Genomic DNA, 19,587 nt, shown 5'->3' with positions numbered 1-19,587 from the left:
AAAAACTGCTTGAATGATTAAATTAACATGGAATTAGGACAATTTATGAGCATTGTGTTGAAAAATACATTCAGGAAGCCCTGCATCAGTGGTTCTCATCATTTCTGACTCCAAGGCCCCTCATTGTCAAAGGCGATATTTGAAGGCCCCCAAGATACTTCTGCTATAATGACAAAGCTGACATATTTTTCAGACTTCTTCATTTATAGAAATTATTTAAAACTTTAAAATGCATTAATAATTAAAGAATATGAGATTATGTGCCTGATGAGCACATAAGCACCTGATCAGGCAGCCATTGTAGTCCTTATGTTAGAACTTAGATTATTTCATAAATTACTTTTTAACAAATCATTAGACATTCCAAAGGGAACCAACAAAGAATTAGCCTTCCAGGCCCTACAAACTGACGTCATGCACAGGAAAGCGGTTTTATTTTTTCATTAGTCACACAGAAATTACATGCTTCAGCTTTAAATCAAATAATCTTAATAAAAGCGAATTAAATGGTCCCACAGTGCACTCTGGTGGTTTTGTCTTTATTCACGAGTGTATTATCTTGGTCTGATGTATGATAAGCAAAGCACAATTTGTTTTTCCCCTCACAGTTCACTATCAATAAAACGAGATTCAATAAATAATAAACATATTTTGCACCATATTTAATTAACATTGTATCTTATTTCACACTAATTTAATTTACAGTTAAATTTGAATGATCCATTCTCATTCAAATCAAGGAATATAAGGACAGATAACACATCTGAAAGCAATAATTACAAATACCAACATAAAAGTATATATTTTGGACAATATTATTTCAGACATTTTATTAAAATAACAACAATAAAATATATTTAAAATAAATATATAAATACTTAATTATTCAAAATAAATAGATTTAAATCTCAAACACCAGAACCACACACCAAATCTGCAAAACCATACCCTAAAAATTCTCAGCTTTCAATTTCATAAAACACTTTTTGCAAAACACAACACACAATTCTCTATGTAACACAAAAATCTAACAGGAATTAATATTATGGTAAAGGTGTTTGCAAATGTTTAATGTGCTTGTGAAATTTTGAATGCAGTGCTTCATGCAGTGCTTCGTGAGGCATTCTGCATTTTGTGTGTGCAATTCTTGGATGGATGTGTGTGTAAAGTTTTGAGAGAAAAAAAGAGTCTTGAAGAATTTTTTTTCTTGTGATGACTACTTTTTTAAGACTAGTCTATACAGTTTATGCAACCGGCCAAGCTTCGATGTGTAGATTGAGAGGAGGGGCGGGGTTTGTTCCGCGCTCACCGCTCGGGGCCGCGCCGAGGCCAGGACGCGCGCGCTCTGCGGCTCGTTCTTTGTCCTCCATTGCAGCTGGTGATCGCAGCTCCGCCGCACAGCGCAGGCCCGAAGTAGCGCAGCCGCTCTGAGGTTAGTGCCCTACCGCGCAATCTCCAGCCATTTCAGCCCCGGCGCAGCCGCACCAAACAACCCGGCAGCGTTTGCCTTTCACACACTCAGACGCAGATCGTGACGATGCGACACTGAACTCGGGATGATATCGAGCGCGTTTGACAGGATGGCAATTATTATTTACCCCGCTCAAATCGGGGAAAAAAAAGAATCATGGCGCTGTCGCAGGCCTTTGGCCTAACGTTACCGAATTTAGATGTGCAATTTAATCGCTACTGTTTTGTCCAGATGATAAATGGGATTTCAAGACTTGATGGCTTGTGTTTAGATTCTTGGTCAAATTTGAATGCGTGTTTAATATCATATTAGCGCTGCAGTGTTATCGATCACTCGACTTTTTATATCGCTTTCTACAGAGTCGACAGCGGTGCCCGGCTAAATTTTATCTAAAAGATTATTTCAGATGTTTTGTAGTTTGACTGAATGTTTACTTTAACTGAATGTGTTTGAATTGCGTTAGTGTTCAATATTTCTCTAACAAACTGCCTGCTCTCTTTACACGTATTATTCACAGTTTGAAAATAACCGCCATTTATGTGTTTGTTATTGATGCTGGACTTAACTAGTCTATATCGATTTAGTTATTTCGGAGATTCAAACCTACCTTTATTAATGACTATCTGTGGTTGTTGAAATGTCTTTTCGTGTTTGTGAACGTTTTTGGTGACTTGGTCAAATCAAATGTAACGTTAGCGTTTTCCTTCCAGAGCCTCAAACTGTCAGGCCGTTGAATTGAGCAGAACGATACTGTAGCTGCGCGAGCTGGTTTATTAATATCTGTGTGGATAAATCATAGCACCCACGTCATCCTACGTTATTCACACACATACGTTTTTATTTTTGTTTCATATTTTTTAATTATCCAAAAGGTTTAGTAAATGTAATCCACACTGCTTGCTGTCAGAGACATGCAATTACAGTGTCATGTAATTCAATAAAACAAAAACATAACTTAAAAAGATTTTCGATCTGTGTCATTTAGTTTGCCATTGATACAGCTTTAAATTCTTGCTGAAAATTAATAGTGCTGTATTTTCATACGATTGCATATTGCCAAAATATTATGTACAGCAAATGTATATGCTGTTATAGATTTTGATTATACCCATGTTCTTTTGGATAAATACCGAAAGCAGTTAGACTTACAGACTTTCCAGTCAAACCTCGTCCAAAAATTAATAATGTAAACCAAGGTGTGCGTAGAGGGTTGTTTAGGTAGGCGTGGCTGACTCTTAACTTTTATAAAGAATATCTCTTTGGATTTGAGACTTTAGTCTTTGCAACTTTACAGATCTTCTTTATGCACCAAGAGTTTGTAACACTCCGAAGAGCATCTTATGACCCCTTTAAGAACAAATTATGTTGATTATATGTGATGATTAGTGCCCCCTAGTGGAGTGATGTTTAAAGTAACAATAATAGATGCAAATTATGCAATGCTTTATGAAAGTGATTATTAGATGTGAATAGAAAGGAACATGCCCTTTTTCCCTACACACTAAATATAAACTTACGGTAAATGGTATATACATTTACACAGTGTAAATAGCTGCTGCTGAAACATTTTTGGCTTATTTAATGCCACTTTTTGACATTGAGATCACATCCAGTGGCAAATTAAATGTTTTGTCATGCTGTTTCTATATAAAAGCACATCTGCCAAGACTGTATTAATAGTGTCTTGTTACGCCGATGCATCATGTACTACTAGTAAAAGGTGATTTAGTAGTCATTATAAGACAATATCATATGATGTGCTTCCTCATATTTTTTAATGCGTTTTAAATGCATATGTAAATGAAAATGCATGTATTTGAGCACTTCTTCGCCCTTAAAATAACAGGTGCATGACACTCACCTCATCTATGAATCTGAATGATGCAGTTTGCTTGAGGAATCTGTGTGCTAATGTATTGTTTGTGTGTGTCTCAGTGTGTTTGAGAGAAACTGTATCGGGTGATGGAAGACCACACGATGCATCAGACGGATCACATGACCACTATCGAGGCCCACGCCGTCACTCAGCAGGTCGGGCAGGTGCACGTGGCCACGTACACAGAGCATGGCATGCTGAGCGCTGATGAGGATTCGCCATCCTCGCCTGATGATGACGTTTACGATGACTCTGATATACTTAACTCAACTGGAACAGATGAGGTCACCGCACATCTGGCTGCTGCAGGTAGGTTTTTGCACATTGTTGTATTCTGACTTGTGGTTATCAGGCAAACCACTAGATGGCGCACTTAAGCCATAAATTGTCAGCCCCTTTTTTGCTCAAGATAGAGCAGTTGTCAAGCTCATGTGTTCAATTCCCTTGGAGTACACAAACAGATACAATGCATAGCCTGAATGATATAGAATGTCTAAAAACAATTGATTTTATTCCTCTAATTCTTTTTCAGGACCTGTTGGCATGGCAGCAGCCGCAGCTGTGGCAACAGGGAAGAAACGGAAACGACCGCACATCTTTGAATCGAACCCTTCAATCCGTAAAAGACAACAGACTCGTTTACTTAGGTGAACTGTATTTTCAATATTGTTCATTGTATTGTAATTGAATATGAGTGGTTTTTCAAAATAAAGTAAAATAACTTTATAGATAGATAGATTAAAAATGTACTGTTACCAGTGTTGTTTATTTTAGTGTTATTAATACACTATTATAGTATTAATTAATATTTGAATTGATTTTAGTTAGTTTTTTTTTAGTAATTTTATGTTTTTCTCATTTTATTTCTTATTTTAAAATATATCTTTTTTTTTTATTTAAGGTTAAGTAATTTCAGTACTTCAACTTTAAATTATTATATTTAAATATTAAAATAAAATGTTAAATGTTTTATTACCATATATATATATATATATATATATATATATATTATATATATAATAGAAATTATATGTTCTTTCAGTGCTTTTATTTTTTATATACTGTATAGTGTATATTTATTCATATTTTGAATTATCCTTCATTATATTTTCAGTTTGTAGTTTAATTTTGGTTCAGTTTATTTTAGTTCAGATTTTTAATTTGAGTAAATCTGCTTTTGTTTATTTTCATATTTAAAAAAAAAAAAAATGTTTGAGCTATTTTCTATTTGTTTTTATTTGAGTTTTAGTAATTTTAGTACTACTTTCAGATAGTTGCCAAGGGGAAAAAATCGAAAGAAAGAAAGAGAAAATTAAAGTTTTTTTAAAATGTAAATTTTTATTTTTTTAAATCTGTATTTTAGTTCTGCATTTTTTTCCAATAATGCCAATTCCAATTAAATTTATTTAATAGTTCACAATGACAACCCTGTCTCTTACTATGTCTGCAGGAAGCTGAGAGCAACTCTGGACGAGTACACAACACGAGTTGGCCAGCAGGCTATTGTGTTGTGCATCTCTCCCTCTAAACCCAACCCTGTGTTTAGAGTATTTGGAGCGGCACCATTAGAGAATGTGGTGAGTATATTTATTGTGCCTTTTGCCTTCATATCATTTGCAAGTTTGTTTCAGATTTCATCCCTGTTTTGGCATGTCTTGTGGTCAGGTGAGAAAATACAAGAGCATGATTCTGGAGGATTTGGAAAACGCTCTGGCTGAACACGCGCCCCTTGGTGGTGGAGAACTCAGCTCTGAACTGCCTCCACTGACTATTGACGGCATACCAGTGTCTGTGGACAAGATGACACAGGTGGGCAGCAGGTGGCACTATGAGCCAAGAATGCAAGTTATTGAGTTTTCTGCTTTGACATGCAAATTTGACATTTTCTAGGCTCATGGGGCAGCAGTTAAAGTGAGAATAAGTCTCACTTCATCCACTACAGGGCTTTAGCACAGGTTACTTGAAGCCTTTTGGCCTGATATAAGATCACATAACCACTACATTTACCAGCTCGCCCCTTACTCATTACCCCGCATGCTGTTTGGGGGCGGACTGCTGATAGCTAGTGTCCCTCAGGACAGACACACCTTGCTTGGTTTGTGGCAGTTGGAGGCAGGTCTGTGCGGGGATCATCAGGTGAGGCTTGTACACGCGAGTAATTATCCAGCACATCGTGGCCGAGCACAGAGGTTTCTGATTGGCTCCCAAGTGGATTAAAAGCAGAGCTGGGGGAGGGAATGGGCGGCTGATCAGTGTGTTTGGGGCGTGAGATTCCTCTTAATTCCTTCACCACGTAATTAGACCATCTGCACAAACACAAGGAAGAGCCTACAAGTCATGATGCCGCTGTGGACAATCTGTTACATGATTTTAAAGAGTGTACTTAAAGGGGTCACATGATGCGATTTCAATTTTTCCTTTCTCTTTGGAGTGTTACAAGCTCTTTGTCATTTCTCTTATCACAAATGCAGACATGGTTTTATGTTTACGCGGCACGATGCAACGCAACGCGTAAAAAGACAGTATAAGTCATTATAATCCGTAGTTATGTCCCCACTGGATGCAACAAATGCCTCGTTTGTAATGGGTTTTAATGTTTTTGTTTCGTCGCTCCGGTCGGGACACGGCATCAACAGTGTGGTGAGGAACGTAATATTTCCGTCACACGCTTGAGGTATTCGGCCAATCACAACGCACTGGATAGCTGGCACAATCAGAGCACACCTCGCTTTTTCAGACCGATGAGCTTTGTAAAAATCGACGCGTTTCAAAAAGGCGGGGCATAGAGGAGAAACAATAATGTACAGTATGTGGAAAATAATGTGTTTTTTGAACTTTAAACCGCATAAACACATTTCATTACACCAAATACACAAAATAATGTTCTTTTTAGCAGCATCATATGACCCCCTTAACCGTATTTATGTTCAGATATTTAGGTTTAAGCAATTGTCATGATTTATTTTTGGCTTTTATTTGCAATTAAATTTTTTATTATATTCAAAACGTATTAAGAAGCATGTATTATTTTATTATGGATTATAGATTATGGATATACATACAGAGAGAGAGCACATTGGTCATTATATATATACTGTTACTATATTTATACAAGTTTATAAACAGTTATTTAACAATATTTAATATATATATATATAAAACTATTTATATACTTTTTTCTAGTTATGCTTAAATTTGTTAATTTGAATGATTAATCATGATTTTATTTGTGTTATTTGATCGGCTTTTATTATTATTATTAAATAATATTTTACATTTTATTTGAAATATATTATGAAGCATATATTTTATTTGAACCATTTAATTTCTAGTTATGCTTGAATTTGATCTTTATCAGTACAGTGTTGAAAAATATTTTGTTTTTAAATTATCCAACAATCATGACTGGAAGAATCAAGTTAATTCATCAAAAAAATATGTAGTGTTTTTTTTTTTATGTTGAATTAATTGTGAATTAATTAGTTCTATCAGAACTACTTTTTTAGCTCTTTGCCTGAAATCCTTCTTCACTAGCTCTTCGCCATGTTGTCGTCTGTCACCGTCCAATGGCAGGCTTACAGCAAGTGTGTTTGTGACAGTGAGAGAGCGGGAGGGAGGGAGAAGCTCTTTTGGGAACTGATTTATTCCTCCCAAGCCAAATTTAGCCTGTGATGTCGAGGTGAACAGACGTTGCTACAAGAGCGCTGTGCAGTACAATCCCTGGCCTGCCTATGGAATTACCAAGGGCACTGAGGGCGCTGGGATACACTCCAACTTCACCCTCAGGATGGAGTTGTCATTGGGCTAATGGTTTGCCCCATACTACTCAGTGTGGATTTTAAAAAAGTCAATAGACTTAATAAGCTCCTTTATTGTCAAGTTAATACCTTAACAATTCCTCACTAGCACTGTTTTTTTAAGGGTATGACTTTTACGGCATTAACTTACATAAGCAAGTTGGCATCCTTGTAAAGAATTTCAGGTTTTTGTTTTTTTTTTACATTTATTCATTTTGCAGACGCTTTTATCCAAAGCGACTTAAATTGAGGAATACAATAAGCCATTCATCATAAGGAGGCAAATAGACACAGGAAGTGCTTGCCATACAAGTTTCAGACATCGTTGAGATTAGTGCAATCTAGAACCAGGAGGAATTTTAAAGTACTGTTCAAAAGTTTGGGGTTGGTTTTGTAATGTTTTTGAAATGTTAAAGGGGTCATATGATGCGATTTCAAGTTTTCCTTTCTTTTTGGAGTGTTACAAGCTCTTGGTGCATAAAGAAGATCTGTAAAGTTGCAAAGACTGAAGTCTCAAATCCAAAGAGATATTCTTTATAAAAGTTAAGAGTCAGCCACGCCTACCTAAAACGCCTCGTTCTAACACTCCCCCACATATCTACGTCACTATATATTGTATATATTTAGTATATATTACTAAATATTAGCATAATGCCGCCCAAATGTGCACGCAAAGAAAGAAGGCGTGGTTTCAGGAACAGCAGTCGTGTTGATGCAGCATGTCAGGGAGTGTGTGTTTCAGTGCGAAAGCAAAAGCACTTTATTTGGCCTTCCGGAAGTAGATGCAATTAGGAATCATTGGTTAAGATTGATTTACAACAGAACAGCACAACCCAGATGTTCGAATTTGTGCAACACATTTTATGGGTTTGAGAGAGGCGGGGCATAGAGGACCTACAATAATATACAGTATTTGAAAAATAATGTGTTTTTTGAACATTAAAGCATGTCAACATATTCTGTTACACCAAATACACAAAATAATGATCTTTAAAATAGCATCATATGACCCCTTTAAGCATGGCTACATTTATTTATTCAAAAATACAGTAAAAACAGTAATACTGTGAACTTTTATTATGGTTTGAAATAACTTTTCTGTTCTAATACATTTTCAAATTTAGTTTATTCCTGTGATGGCAAAGCTGAATCTTCAGTGTCACATGATCCTTCAGAAATTATTCTGATTTGGTGCTCAAGAAACATTTCTTATTTTCAATGTTGAAAACATTTCTTTTTTAGGATTCTTTGATAAATAGAAAGTTAAAAAGAACTGCATTCATTTGAATTAAAATATTTTGTAACATTTATAAATGTCTTTACAGTCGCTTTTGCTCAATTTTATTGCATCTCTGCTAAATAAAGTATTAATTTATTTCAACAACAAAAAAATCTTGCTAATTTCAGACTTTTAAATGGTAGTGTACCGACCCTCTCCCTCTCTCTACATAATCTGTAGTTCAGTGGTGTATGTTCCATCCGCTCAATCTCCTGCAGTCAGTGTGCACTGGAGCCTTACCCATAGATAAGTCTTTAAATAGAAACCTAATAGTCTACTTTTAGCTTTTCACAAGCAATATGTGTGGACAGACTGTCTGCACTCAGCTGCTGAAGGAAGAGGAAAATCAATGGCTTGCTGTTTCCAAACTCTATTTCACACAGATTTAATTTTTCCAGAGGCCATGCTTCGCTCTGCCACTCCCAGTATTAAAACTCCCACAGTGATTATGTGCGCCCTTTGTTGCTTTGCAGGCCCAACTCCGAGCGTTCATTCCAGAAATGCTAAAGTATTCCACAGGCCGTGGGAAGCCTGGCTGGGGGAAAGAGAGCTGCAAGCCCATCTGGTGGCCAGAGGACATTCCCTGGGCCAACGTACGCAGTGACGTCCGAACAGAGGAGCAGAAACAGAGGGTAGTGTTGGGTGCTCATATTGCGACTGGGCTTTGAAAGATTATATATATATATTTATATATTTACTTTTATTTTTAGAAATTTGGTTTAAAATATTCTATTTTTATTTTATATGCACTGATATTACAGTACACAGTGAATATTACACTAAAACATTTTATTGTACGAAAAATGTCTGGAGTGATGACGCAAACAAGTTATTGAATCAGCCACACCATAGTTTTGTCAGCTTTCCACAAAATGACATCTGAATTAAAACAAATGAGCTAAAGCTTGCATCATCTTGACCTATCGAGGGCTTACTTCCGTTGGAAACAGGTGTCATGGACACAAGCCTTGAGGACTATCGTTAAAAACTGCTATAAGCAGCATGGGAGAGAGGACCTGCTCTACGCCTTTGAGGACCAGATCACCACACAACAAGTTGCCACAACAACCACTCACAGCATTGCACACCTGGTGCCGTCACAGACCGTAGTGCAGACGTTCAGTAATCCTGATGGAACCGTCTCGCTCATACAGGTGAGCTCAGGTCCCAGCTGTGGGAACAACTACACGGTTGTTTTTCACTATGATATAAACTAGCTCCACTGGAGGACTTCATTTAGATAAGGGGGAGACCAAAATATTGAAAAATAGCTAATAAGTCATATTAAGGTCAACATGACAATATATTTACTTCTTTAATACATGTAACTTGTATCATTTTATTCACTATTTACAGTTGGGATTGTTTTTTTGTTTTGTTTTTTAAAGAAAGAAAAAAAAAGTCATTATTGATCAAAAGTGAAGTCTTTTACAATGTTACAAAAAATCTGTTTAAATAAATTTTGTTCTTTTGAACTTTTTATACCTCAAACAATCCTGGGGAAAAAAATGGTTTCCACAAAAGTATTATGCTGCACAACAATATTGATAATAATAATAATAATACATGTTTTTTGAGCAGCAAATCAGCATATTACAATGATTTCTGAAGCATCGTGTGACACTGAAGACTAGAGTAATGGATGCTGAAAATTCAGCTTTGCCATCACAGAAATAAATTGCATATAAATAAAATAAATGAATATAGAAAAGTTGTAATATATCGTAATAATAAAATAATTGTAAAACTATTTGACTATTTTACTGTCTTTTTGAGATTTACAGTACAAACGATCCTTTGAGCATGAGACTTCTTTAAAAAAACTAAAATTTCTTACCAACGCCAAACCTGAAATGTTAATTTTTGTTATGCTTCTAATATAATTATATAATTTAGAAAAATAAATAAAACTATATATATATATATAATTGGAAAAAAATCACTAATAATCACACTGCAGTATTTAAATAGTATTACAACAGTAACATATAATCCACAGGTTGGAACTGGAGCCACGGTAGCAACACTGGCCGATGCGTCAGAATTGCCAGGCACGATGACGGTGGCCCAGGTGAATTACTCCACAGTGACAGATGGAGAGGTAACGTCAACACACACACCTTCATATCTGAATATTCCATGAGTTTGCATCTCCTGCTTGTTCTGTCCTGTCCTTACACACGTACTGTGCTTTTAGGATATCTCTCTTTCTTCACACCTATTATTTTCTGTCCGTCTCTAAGGTGGAACAGAATTGGGCCACACTACAGGGAGGCGAGATGACCATCCAGACCACGCAGCCATCGGAAGCCACGCAGGCTGTGGCCTCCTTAGCCGAAGCTGCGGTAGCTGCCTCGCAAGAGATGCAGCCAGGGGCAACTGTTACTATGGCTCTCAACAGGTACTCATGGTTAGTAGAGGTGAAGTTGGGGTCGGAGAATGAGAGAAAGGAAATTCTGAACCGCAGCAGCACCTAGGTGCAGGTTTATGTCCCCAGGGTCTTGTTACCTGAGCCTGTTCTCCTGTTTATCACAAGCAGGTAGCAGCAGCAGCAGTCCAGAAATACAGCACAGCAGGAACAATAGGTTCATACTCCATTCCCATAACAATTAGGCTGAGGAGGCATTGTTTTCTGCTCAGCGGCCTTCATTAAAGCAGTAAATCTACCATCAGTCTGCTGAGCATAGTCAGGACATCTATAAACGGAACCAAAAAAGTGTTCTCTTCCTCTACTAAAGCCCCATAGCACTGTAAATAGCTTTATTTTTATCATTATCTCAAAGGAAGTCATAATAGACTGTCTTTAAACTCTGTTTGGTATAGAAACTCATTTACATCATGTAAGAAAATAGTACTTTGTTAAATTAAAATTATGACATTAAAAGTCATAAGTATAACATAAGTCAAATTTGTAAGATGCTAAGTCGTAGTGAGTGTTTAAAAATCATTGAGATAAGACAAAATTATGAGAAGTCAAAGTAACCATTGAAAATTGAAGTCAAAAGTGAATTTATTCGAAATGATCAGGTACTAAGTTTTACTGAGACAGAAATAAAAATAAATAAATAAAAAACTTAATTTAGACATTTTATCAAGGAATTTTTTTTTCTTCAATTTTGACTTGGTGCGTCGATTTAGACTTCATGTAAAAGTCTTGACATATCATAATTTTGTTTTTTTTTACAGTGTCATAATTATGACTGGTGAATTTCATCTTTTCATGTCAGTTTTGTCATTATTATGACTTGTGCGTTTCAGTTTTGACTTTCTCATTATTTCAGCTTTTATCTCATAATTACGACTCAAAATGACAAACTTTGACAAAATGATGACGTCAATTTCAGCTTTTTATGTCAATTATGACTTAGTATGTCAATTTCAACTTTACATTTCATAATTACAAATGAGAAAGTCTAAATTATGACATGCTAGTCAGTTTTGGCTATTCATGGCAATTTCCATTTTGTCATAATTTCAGATTTCAAAGCATGATATTTTTCCTTAAGTGACAGAAATGGACTTGTATGGGAGAGTGTTTATATTATTTTATGGTGCCTTTTGATTGACTTCCTACACTAGGGGGCAGTACACACCAGTCCACTTCAGTTCACTTCAAATCCTGCTTAAATCCTGTATAAAGCATTATGGAAAAAACCTTTATGAAAGCAGGGCTATTGTGCGATTATTTCTATATTTTATATATATGTGTGTGTGTGTGTGTTGCAGTGAAGCAGCAGCTCACGCAGTGGCGACGTTAGCAGAAGCGACTCTTCAGGGAGGAGGACAAATTGTGTTAGCAGGAGAAACGGCGGCTGCAGTAGGAGCTTTAACTGGCGTTTCGGATGGCAGTGGTACGAACCTCCTCTCCATATCACAAGCAGCCACATTTACCCTCTTTAGTCTCCTTACACACTCACTGGAGGAAGCTTAAACGGGAAAGTTTAGGGTGGGCAAACACATGAAGAAACATCCCTTTCGTCATCAGTTGTCTAGCTATGTGAGGGCACGTATGCGTCTCATGTAAGGCATGTCAGAGCGTGAGGAAGTCCGTGGAGGTCTACTGTAATCTGGGTGTTTGTGGGACAGATGGTGCGTGTGTGACCTGTGTCACAGACTCCAGCCTCTACACTTCTCGCTAATCCTCGCTTTGCTTCAACCACTAAGCGCTCTGCATATGCACGGCAGCCTCTAGTACTAGTGCTTACACATGCATTAGAAGCCATGTTACAGTGGAATAGCAGCACTAATGTTTACTGGAGGCATTCGTTACTGCGTAATGAAGTGGCACATAACATGTTTCCTTTTTTAGCTATGATATATTGGAAGTTTGGTTGAAAGAAATTACAATATCAATAAAAAAATATATGCATTTTTGTCTTCTGGCTATAACATTCTTCCAGTCAAAGTATTGCAACCCATTGTACTTCTGTAATGCGACATTTCCGATGTCAGCTGAAATGGAAAATTATTGGAGAGGAAGAGCAAGTTGTTTGATTTTCATTTAAGATGGCACAGACAAACATTTTTTAGGGATACACCAATATTACAATTCTGGCCAATGCAATAAGCACATAAATCGTTTGATGTTATGGCTAATAATCAATGAATGGTTAATATCAAAATTAAAAACACTTTACAATAAGGTTCCATTTGAACACATTCCTTTAGCATGAGCTAACTGTGAAAAATAATTCTAAATAATAATTGTTAATATTAATTTCAAATTTACTAATATATATTTTTAAAACTGTATGTTAATGTTATTTAATGGACCTGAACTAACAATGACCACTTATTATGGATTCAAATGTAACAATTAAAACCATCCAATATCAGTCAATATATATTTAATATGTACTGACAACAATCAATATGGTGCATCCGTATTTTTTTCTTTTTATAATAATTCATTCATTAACAGTAAGACAAGGACCATGCATTTGTTAAATTAAAATGATGACATTAAAAATTCATGAGTATGACATGAGTTGAAATTGTCATGATGAGATTTAAAAAGTCATAATTATGACTTAAAACAACAAAATTATGAGATAGACAAAAATCGGACATTAAAAGTCATAAATATGTATTTAGTAGAAATGATCAGTTACTAAGTCATAAGAGGAAAAAAGTGAATTATTAGATAAAAAGTTATAAAATTTTGATGTCATAATTTCGATGTTTTCATATTGACTTTTTATCATTATTACGACTGTCCATTTACACTTTACATCATAATTATGACAAATAATTAACAATGTGGTGCATCCTTAATTTTTTGTTTATTTATTAAGATGAATTCATTAACAGTATGACCAGGAACATGGATTAACAAAGTAAACGGGGTCCGTTTTGATTTAATGTTGATTTTAATGGGTGAAATGATTGGTCCAGTCATACCTGGCTATTTCCCAGTGACCTATCTTACCTAGTGTCCTGGCTTACCCCATTGCACCCAGTGACCAAGGAGAAGCACTTCCTCGTCCCCTTGCTAACCCCCCAGGAACCCTCTTAAAGGGCTTTGATCCTCTCCATTATCAGTGCATAGTCTAATCACAGAGCCAGCTGTCAGCACTGGGAAGCCCAGTCTATAAAGCACACACACACGCTCACATGACATTAAGAGAATAGACAGGAGCAAGGGGTGTATTTAAACATAAAAGCTGATTAGCAGGCATTAAAACTACATTTAAAGACATGGGTGTCAGGCCTTTCCCCACTCTTGGTATAAATATTTGACCATGGTTGTGATATTTTATTTGCTTGAATATTTCATATTATTGGATCACTCAAATGTAAAAATTGAGGTTTATTAGGAATTGTACAATGAAAAATTATATATTATCTAACATATTGGGTCCCACTGCTTCGAAGGGGGATTGTAGACTCACTATCTCTTAATTGACGATCTGTTGATTTCTTTTTCCCCTTTATCTTCTTTTATTTTTTTGTGAATGAAGGAAAGAGTTGCATGATAAGAGGATGTCACTTTATATAACACTGTACTGACCTTGTGTACAGAGAATGCTAGTACGTCACGTTTCCCACATACGTAACCGAGCATGTTGACTGCTCTTCTGAACCAGCACCGAGTCCCAGAGAGCCGCTTCTGGCCAAAATGAGGCCCTCACCTTTAAGCTACGCTATTAAACCTAATTTATGCTTCAGCATTGGGAGGCTTGGGAGAGAGCGTAGTCAACAACAGACACTTGACGGACAGCCAGCGTTTATTGACCTTATTCAATCAGTGAAATGGCAGTGCGGGTGCAGCTTTGAAGGTAATCGTGACTGATTTACGTTTCCTGCTCCAGTGCCCCTCTTTCGCTTCGTAAGCCTCGTAGAAACCCTCAGTGTCAGAGTGATTGAGGGTTTGTAAGCACTTCACTCAAAAAACAATGCTTCCAAACTCCCCGTCAATTATTGAGACACGATGTGAATACGAGAAATCAGAGCAGTTGGATTGAGTCACTCCTATGCCATGTGGGGAAAATGATTTTCTGATGTTCTTTTTAAGGGGTGTATCTCACAAAGAAATGTGTGAGTTTTTAATTCCAAAATCAGTATAGATAGAAAGAGAGACACTTTTTTTTTGTTGTTGTTAAAAAAAATTATATATATATATATATATATATATACACACACACACACAGAAATACACATATGTAAACAAAAACAAAAATAGCAAAATAAATTTTAAAATAAATTGTATGTACAGTTGTGCTATATTTTATATATATATATATATATATGCATACACATTTTTTTACACCCACACACATCATTATTCAGGTGTTAAATTTTTTTTTTTTAAGATTTAAATGTTAAATCATATGCATTATATTATTATAATATGATTTTTTATTATATTATTCATTATTATTATTATATTATTAATATAATATGAATTATGTTTCATTAGTTCTAATTATAACAATGATTAGGAAACTTAATTGTCATTTTTTTAATACATTATTATAAGAACTTTACAATTTAAATTAGTATAATTAATATTTATTTGAACTTATAGTAATTCAAATTAGGTGGGTTGCTTAATTGTCGTGTCAAAGTTGTCCTTAAAAATGAGCCTCATTTTATTACCTTTTTTATTTATTTTTTTATTTTTTATTTGTATTTTGTGATGAATATTTCTTGACAGGTTTTGTGAGAATTTAACCTTAAAGACTGATTTATACTTATGCGTCGGACCTACGCCGTAGGCTATGCGTCAGTTTTCATTTATACTTCTGCGTCGTTGTTCGCGTCATCGTGCAGTACACATGCAAATAAATATCAAATCATTAAATCATTATTTAAAACTACAAAAAGGAGACAACAATGGAACAGGAGAAGATGGCATACTTTCAAATTCCACAAGGACTTGTACCACGGCAGATCAACATTGTTTGTCGCGGACAATTACTGATGTATAATGCTATGTAGTATAATAAATGATAAGACACTTGTTCTTTGCTTTGTTTTATTTTATATAAGAAGGTGTAACATTAAAATATATTAAAGTGCACATAAACATACACAAAACTCAAGTACATATGGAGGGAGGAGTTCTAGCAGACCAATCACCGCGCTTGTGGTCCACGTAGAATTGACGCGCTGTAAGATTTTGGAGAGGTGCACGTCAGGCTACGACATAGGGTGAGCGTCTATGTGTAGGTTCGACGCAGAAGTATAAATTGGGCTTAAGAGGTCATGAAAGGATTCTGGGGCAATAAGACAAAATCATAATTTCTTCATGCCTGTTTTAAAATACATTTAAGGTCAAAACTGAGCTTTTGTGTTAAGCTGCGATTATAAGCAACATTTAGCTTGGGGAAACTGTCGGCTTGAAAAGATAAACTAACTGACAGGCTAAATGGCGAATTTGATTGAAATATGAGCCCTTCCTTGAGACGCTGGGACGGGGTAGCGCATCATGAGACTATTTTAGGCACACTTATATCAGAAACGTGTAATGCGCAAGTACAGTGGCCTACAGGTACCGTAAAACTTACTGGATGGGTCAACTAGTCACATTTAGTTCTGACCTTCCGCTTTGCCCATATGAGTTTGCGGCCCGGAGAGATTGGCCACCCTCCCGCCCGCTCGCCCCGTGTGACTGCAGCAATAATCCAGGCTGCTCCGCTCACAGCTGGGCATGGAAAGAGCGAGAGAGAGAGAAACGGAAGCTGGGAGCGGTCGCCTCAATTATTCCATTGTTCCGCATTGCAGTGTGATGCAGTAGCCCTGCCCTCAGCCCGCTTTTTAGGGCCGGCCCTGTCCACGTAGCACGCAAACTCTTAACATGGCTGCTCGATTGCGCACATGCTCTGCGGCCTCATCCGACCACACTTCTAAAGTCTCCTCCCTCCAGCTGTCTCAAATAACAACTACGAACGTCCCAAACCACTAGGCCTCCACCTACACTGATGACAGCACAGTTGTGCCAGCTAAAACAGAAATGGTGTTGAATAAATTGTAACGGGTCTGTGTCTCATCCCAGGTCTCGTCCAGATTCCAGTCAGCATGTATCAGACTGTCGTCACCAGTTTGGCCCAGGGAAATCGACCCGTTCAGGTGGCCATGGCTCCCATAACCACGCGCATCGACAACACGATGACGCTTGATGGACAGGCGGTGGAAGTGGTGACCCTAGAACAGTGACATACTCTACCCCTGCAGGTGTGTGGGACAGGACGTTCGGCGCCTATGTGAATAGCTGCTGGAATATAGTGCAAAAATAATATTTGAAGCTGTTCACATATGTCTGCAGGGGGCTGGATAGTTCTTTTGTTTTTCTTTTTTACATTGTACACAGTTCATTGTCTTGTCTTTTTTTTCCTAGTGTTGTTAAATTTGTTATTGTCATTGTTTTTTTTTTTAGCTGATGTTTGATAAATGTATTGCAGAGGATACTTAGAAATTACATTGCAAGAAAACGAAATCAACCACATTTTCAGCCTTCAAAAACTGGTATAATTTCATTTCTTCCCATGCAAGCTTTGTGTTGGTCATTCTTGATATTTCCTCAGTTTTCATCTGTATATCTATATATATATATATATATATATATTGCGAAACATCTTGTGCCATATTTGAGTCATTTCATTCATATATTGTGTAAATTGCATTATGATTTTAGTGTTAGATCCCATTGACTACTGAGATGACATGCATGTTTTGTTTTTTTGCTTTTTGTCAGTCTGTATAATGTAGAATTCTTTGTATGCATTTCACGTGATCTCCCAATGTAAAAAATGGTATGACCTTGAATGATTATGTGGTATATTGAATGAGACCACCATTTCCTGTCGGTACAGAATTATTCTGAAATTTGAACACATTCGCTCAGTGCTATCTATAGACTTTCACTGAATTGTACTATTAATCGATAACTATAAATGTCGACGACTTACCAATGATGAGGCTGAAGATGTAGCACTCCATATCGTTCAACTTTTATACTTCAGAACATGAACAGAACTTTGCATAACTGATTCCATTATGAAACTGCTGGGGAAAATGTTTTATTTATTTTTTATTTATTTTTCTAAATGTTTAGCTGTGCGCTCATATCTTTGGAACAACACACAAAATCACACATTGAAAGAGGTAAAGGTATGATAGAGGACGTATTCTGATTTTATTGCAAAGTGAAAGAACCATAAATTCATTATCTTTCTTTATCTCTCAAGCTCTCTTATTGTTTCTACAATGCAAATTTGTGTGGCAAATATGGATGTTTTGTTACGGTTTAGCACCTCTTCCACCCATACATAACCCATCAAGTTTTCTGCTCCTGGTCGGGTTGAATTTTTATACGACTGCAAAACCTCATACAAGATCCTTTTTATGTAAATTTTGTAAAATATAAGGTTTGATGAAACTGAACTCTCCCATGTTGCCGGTGAATGAATGATGGTGACATTGGCGGAGTTTGTCTTTCCCTTTTTATCCAGTCTTGGAAATAAAATGGCCACTATTCAAAATTGTGCCTTTGAAAATTATTACACAAAAATAATCACAGGGGACATAAAGTACTTTGCTTTTAGAATACAGATACGTAAGAGTACATAATGCAATATTTGAACAATTTATTAAGGACATTCACAGTGCCATTATAGTTCATTATATTCCAAAGAAGTTCAAATTTGGCTTCAATGGGAGATCAACAGGTGTTTTACATCATAATTGTGTTCATGTTGTTAAATTGCTTATTTTAGCTCAGCTGCAATGCTGTATTGACCAATCAGCATCCAGAACTAAAACTGTATTGGGCCTTACTAAACCAATAGTGTTATAAATCCCAAAATGTAAAACAAAAATCTATATCAAAGTTGGTAATCTGTGTGCATTTAGACGTCACTCATGTTACGTCAAGGTTACTAGTCATCGTCCGCTTGTTTTTATGAAGTTAAATAATCCCATCACTAAAACTCCCAAGACCTCTTTACAAAAAAAATCACATGGTGACATCCGCACCCCACCTCCAGCTTGTTGTGATGGATGGGGCTCCTGTTGCATCATAAGCCCTGATCCCTCCCTCCTGGCTAAAACCTGGATTTAAGGCCTGTGTCCTTCTGCCGAGGGAGGAGGAGGAGGGAAGCGCACTAATCCATCAGGCACCGCACACATCCCAGCATCCCACTCCACTTCCAGATTATCAGTGCGGCGCAACACGATCGGAGAGAGACTGTCTAATCCCTGTCCGACCATATCCGTTCTGAACAGAGCAAAACGAGAGGGAGATCGATGTTAAGGGAAGCGTGTAGGGAGAGCGAGGGCTTGTGTGTTTGTGGTTTCCAGGTCATGGTGGCAGCTGGCAGGAGCTGCTCAGTGCACACGTGCGTCAGTCGTGAGCTGCAGATTAAGGGACTCTTATTAGCACGCTTTCTGAGAATCGCCCCTGGCCCCACCCTCATCCCGTCCAAGTGCTCGGGCCAATCTGTTCCTCAGTCGGGGCCGTGTTCACAGAACAGCGTTCAGCTCTAATCCTAATACATAACCACAATTCTATTTTAACATCAGAGCGTTACGTACCTGATTTAAGTGTGATGTCATACATAAGACCATTGACAAGTATAGTTCAATCACTGAGCAAATTTTTGCATACCAGATACTTATGTAACTTAAATACAATAAGTCCAAAGGGGTATTTTTCAAATTTAAT

General features: G+C 36.7%; 1 protein-coding gene across 2 annotated transcripts; it reads left to right on the top strand.

Annotated features, from left to right (window-relative positions):
• The first annotated feature begins 1,296 nt into the window (after positions 1-1,296).
• LOC107725613 (nuclear respiratory factor 1-like) lies at positions 1,297-18,406 on the top strand. 2 transcript variants are annotated; one of them, XM_016534939.1, is made up of 11 exons: positions 1,297-1,432; positions 3,407-3,656; positions 3,880-3,994; positions 4,798-4,924; positions 5,013-5,156; positions 8,897-9,055; positions 9,374-9,577; positions 10,423-10,524; positions 10,667-10,833; positions 12,150-12,274; positions 16,921-18,406. In XM_016534939.1, exons 2-11 carry the CDS (start codon positions 3,434-3,436, stop codon positions 17,079-17,081), a joined length of 1,527 nt encoding a protein of 508 aa, XP_016390425.1. In that variant the 5' UTR covers positions 1,297-1,432; positions 3,407-3,433; the 3' UTR covers positions 17,082-18,406. The 2 variants fall into 2 exon arrangements, with proteins under 2 accessions (XP_016390425.1, XP_016390426.1); XM_016534940.1 differs by having other exon boundaries at positions 1,298-1,432; positions 10,667-10,824.
• The last annotated feature ends 1,181 nt before the right edge of the window (positions 18,407-19,587 follow it).

Source organism: Sinocyclocheilus rhinocerous, unplaced genomic scaffold, assembly GCF_001515625.1.
Source record: "Sinocyclocheilus rhinocerous isolate Xijiao unplaced genomic scaffold, SAMN03320098_v1.1 scaffold153, whole genome shotgun sequence".
Taxonomy (NCBI): domain Eukaryota; kingdom Metazoa; phylum Chordata; class Actinopteri; order Cypriniformes; family Cyprinidae; genus Sinocyclocheilus; species Sinocyclocheilus rhinocerous.
Note: the sequence above shows the minus strand (reverse complement) of the source record. Positions and strands in the feature narration are given on the sequence as shown.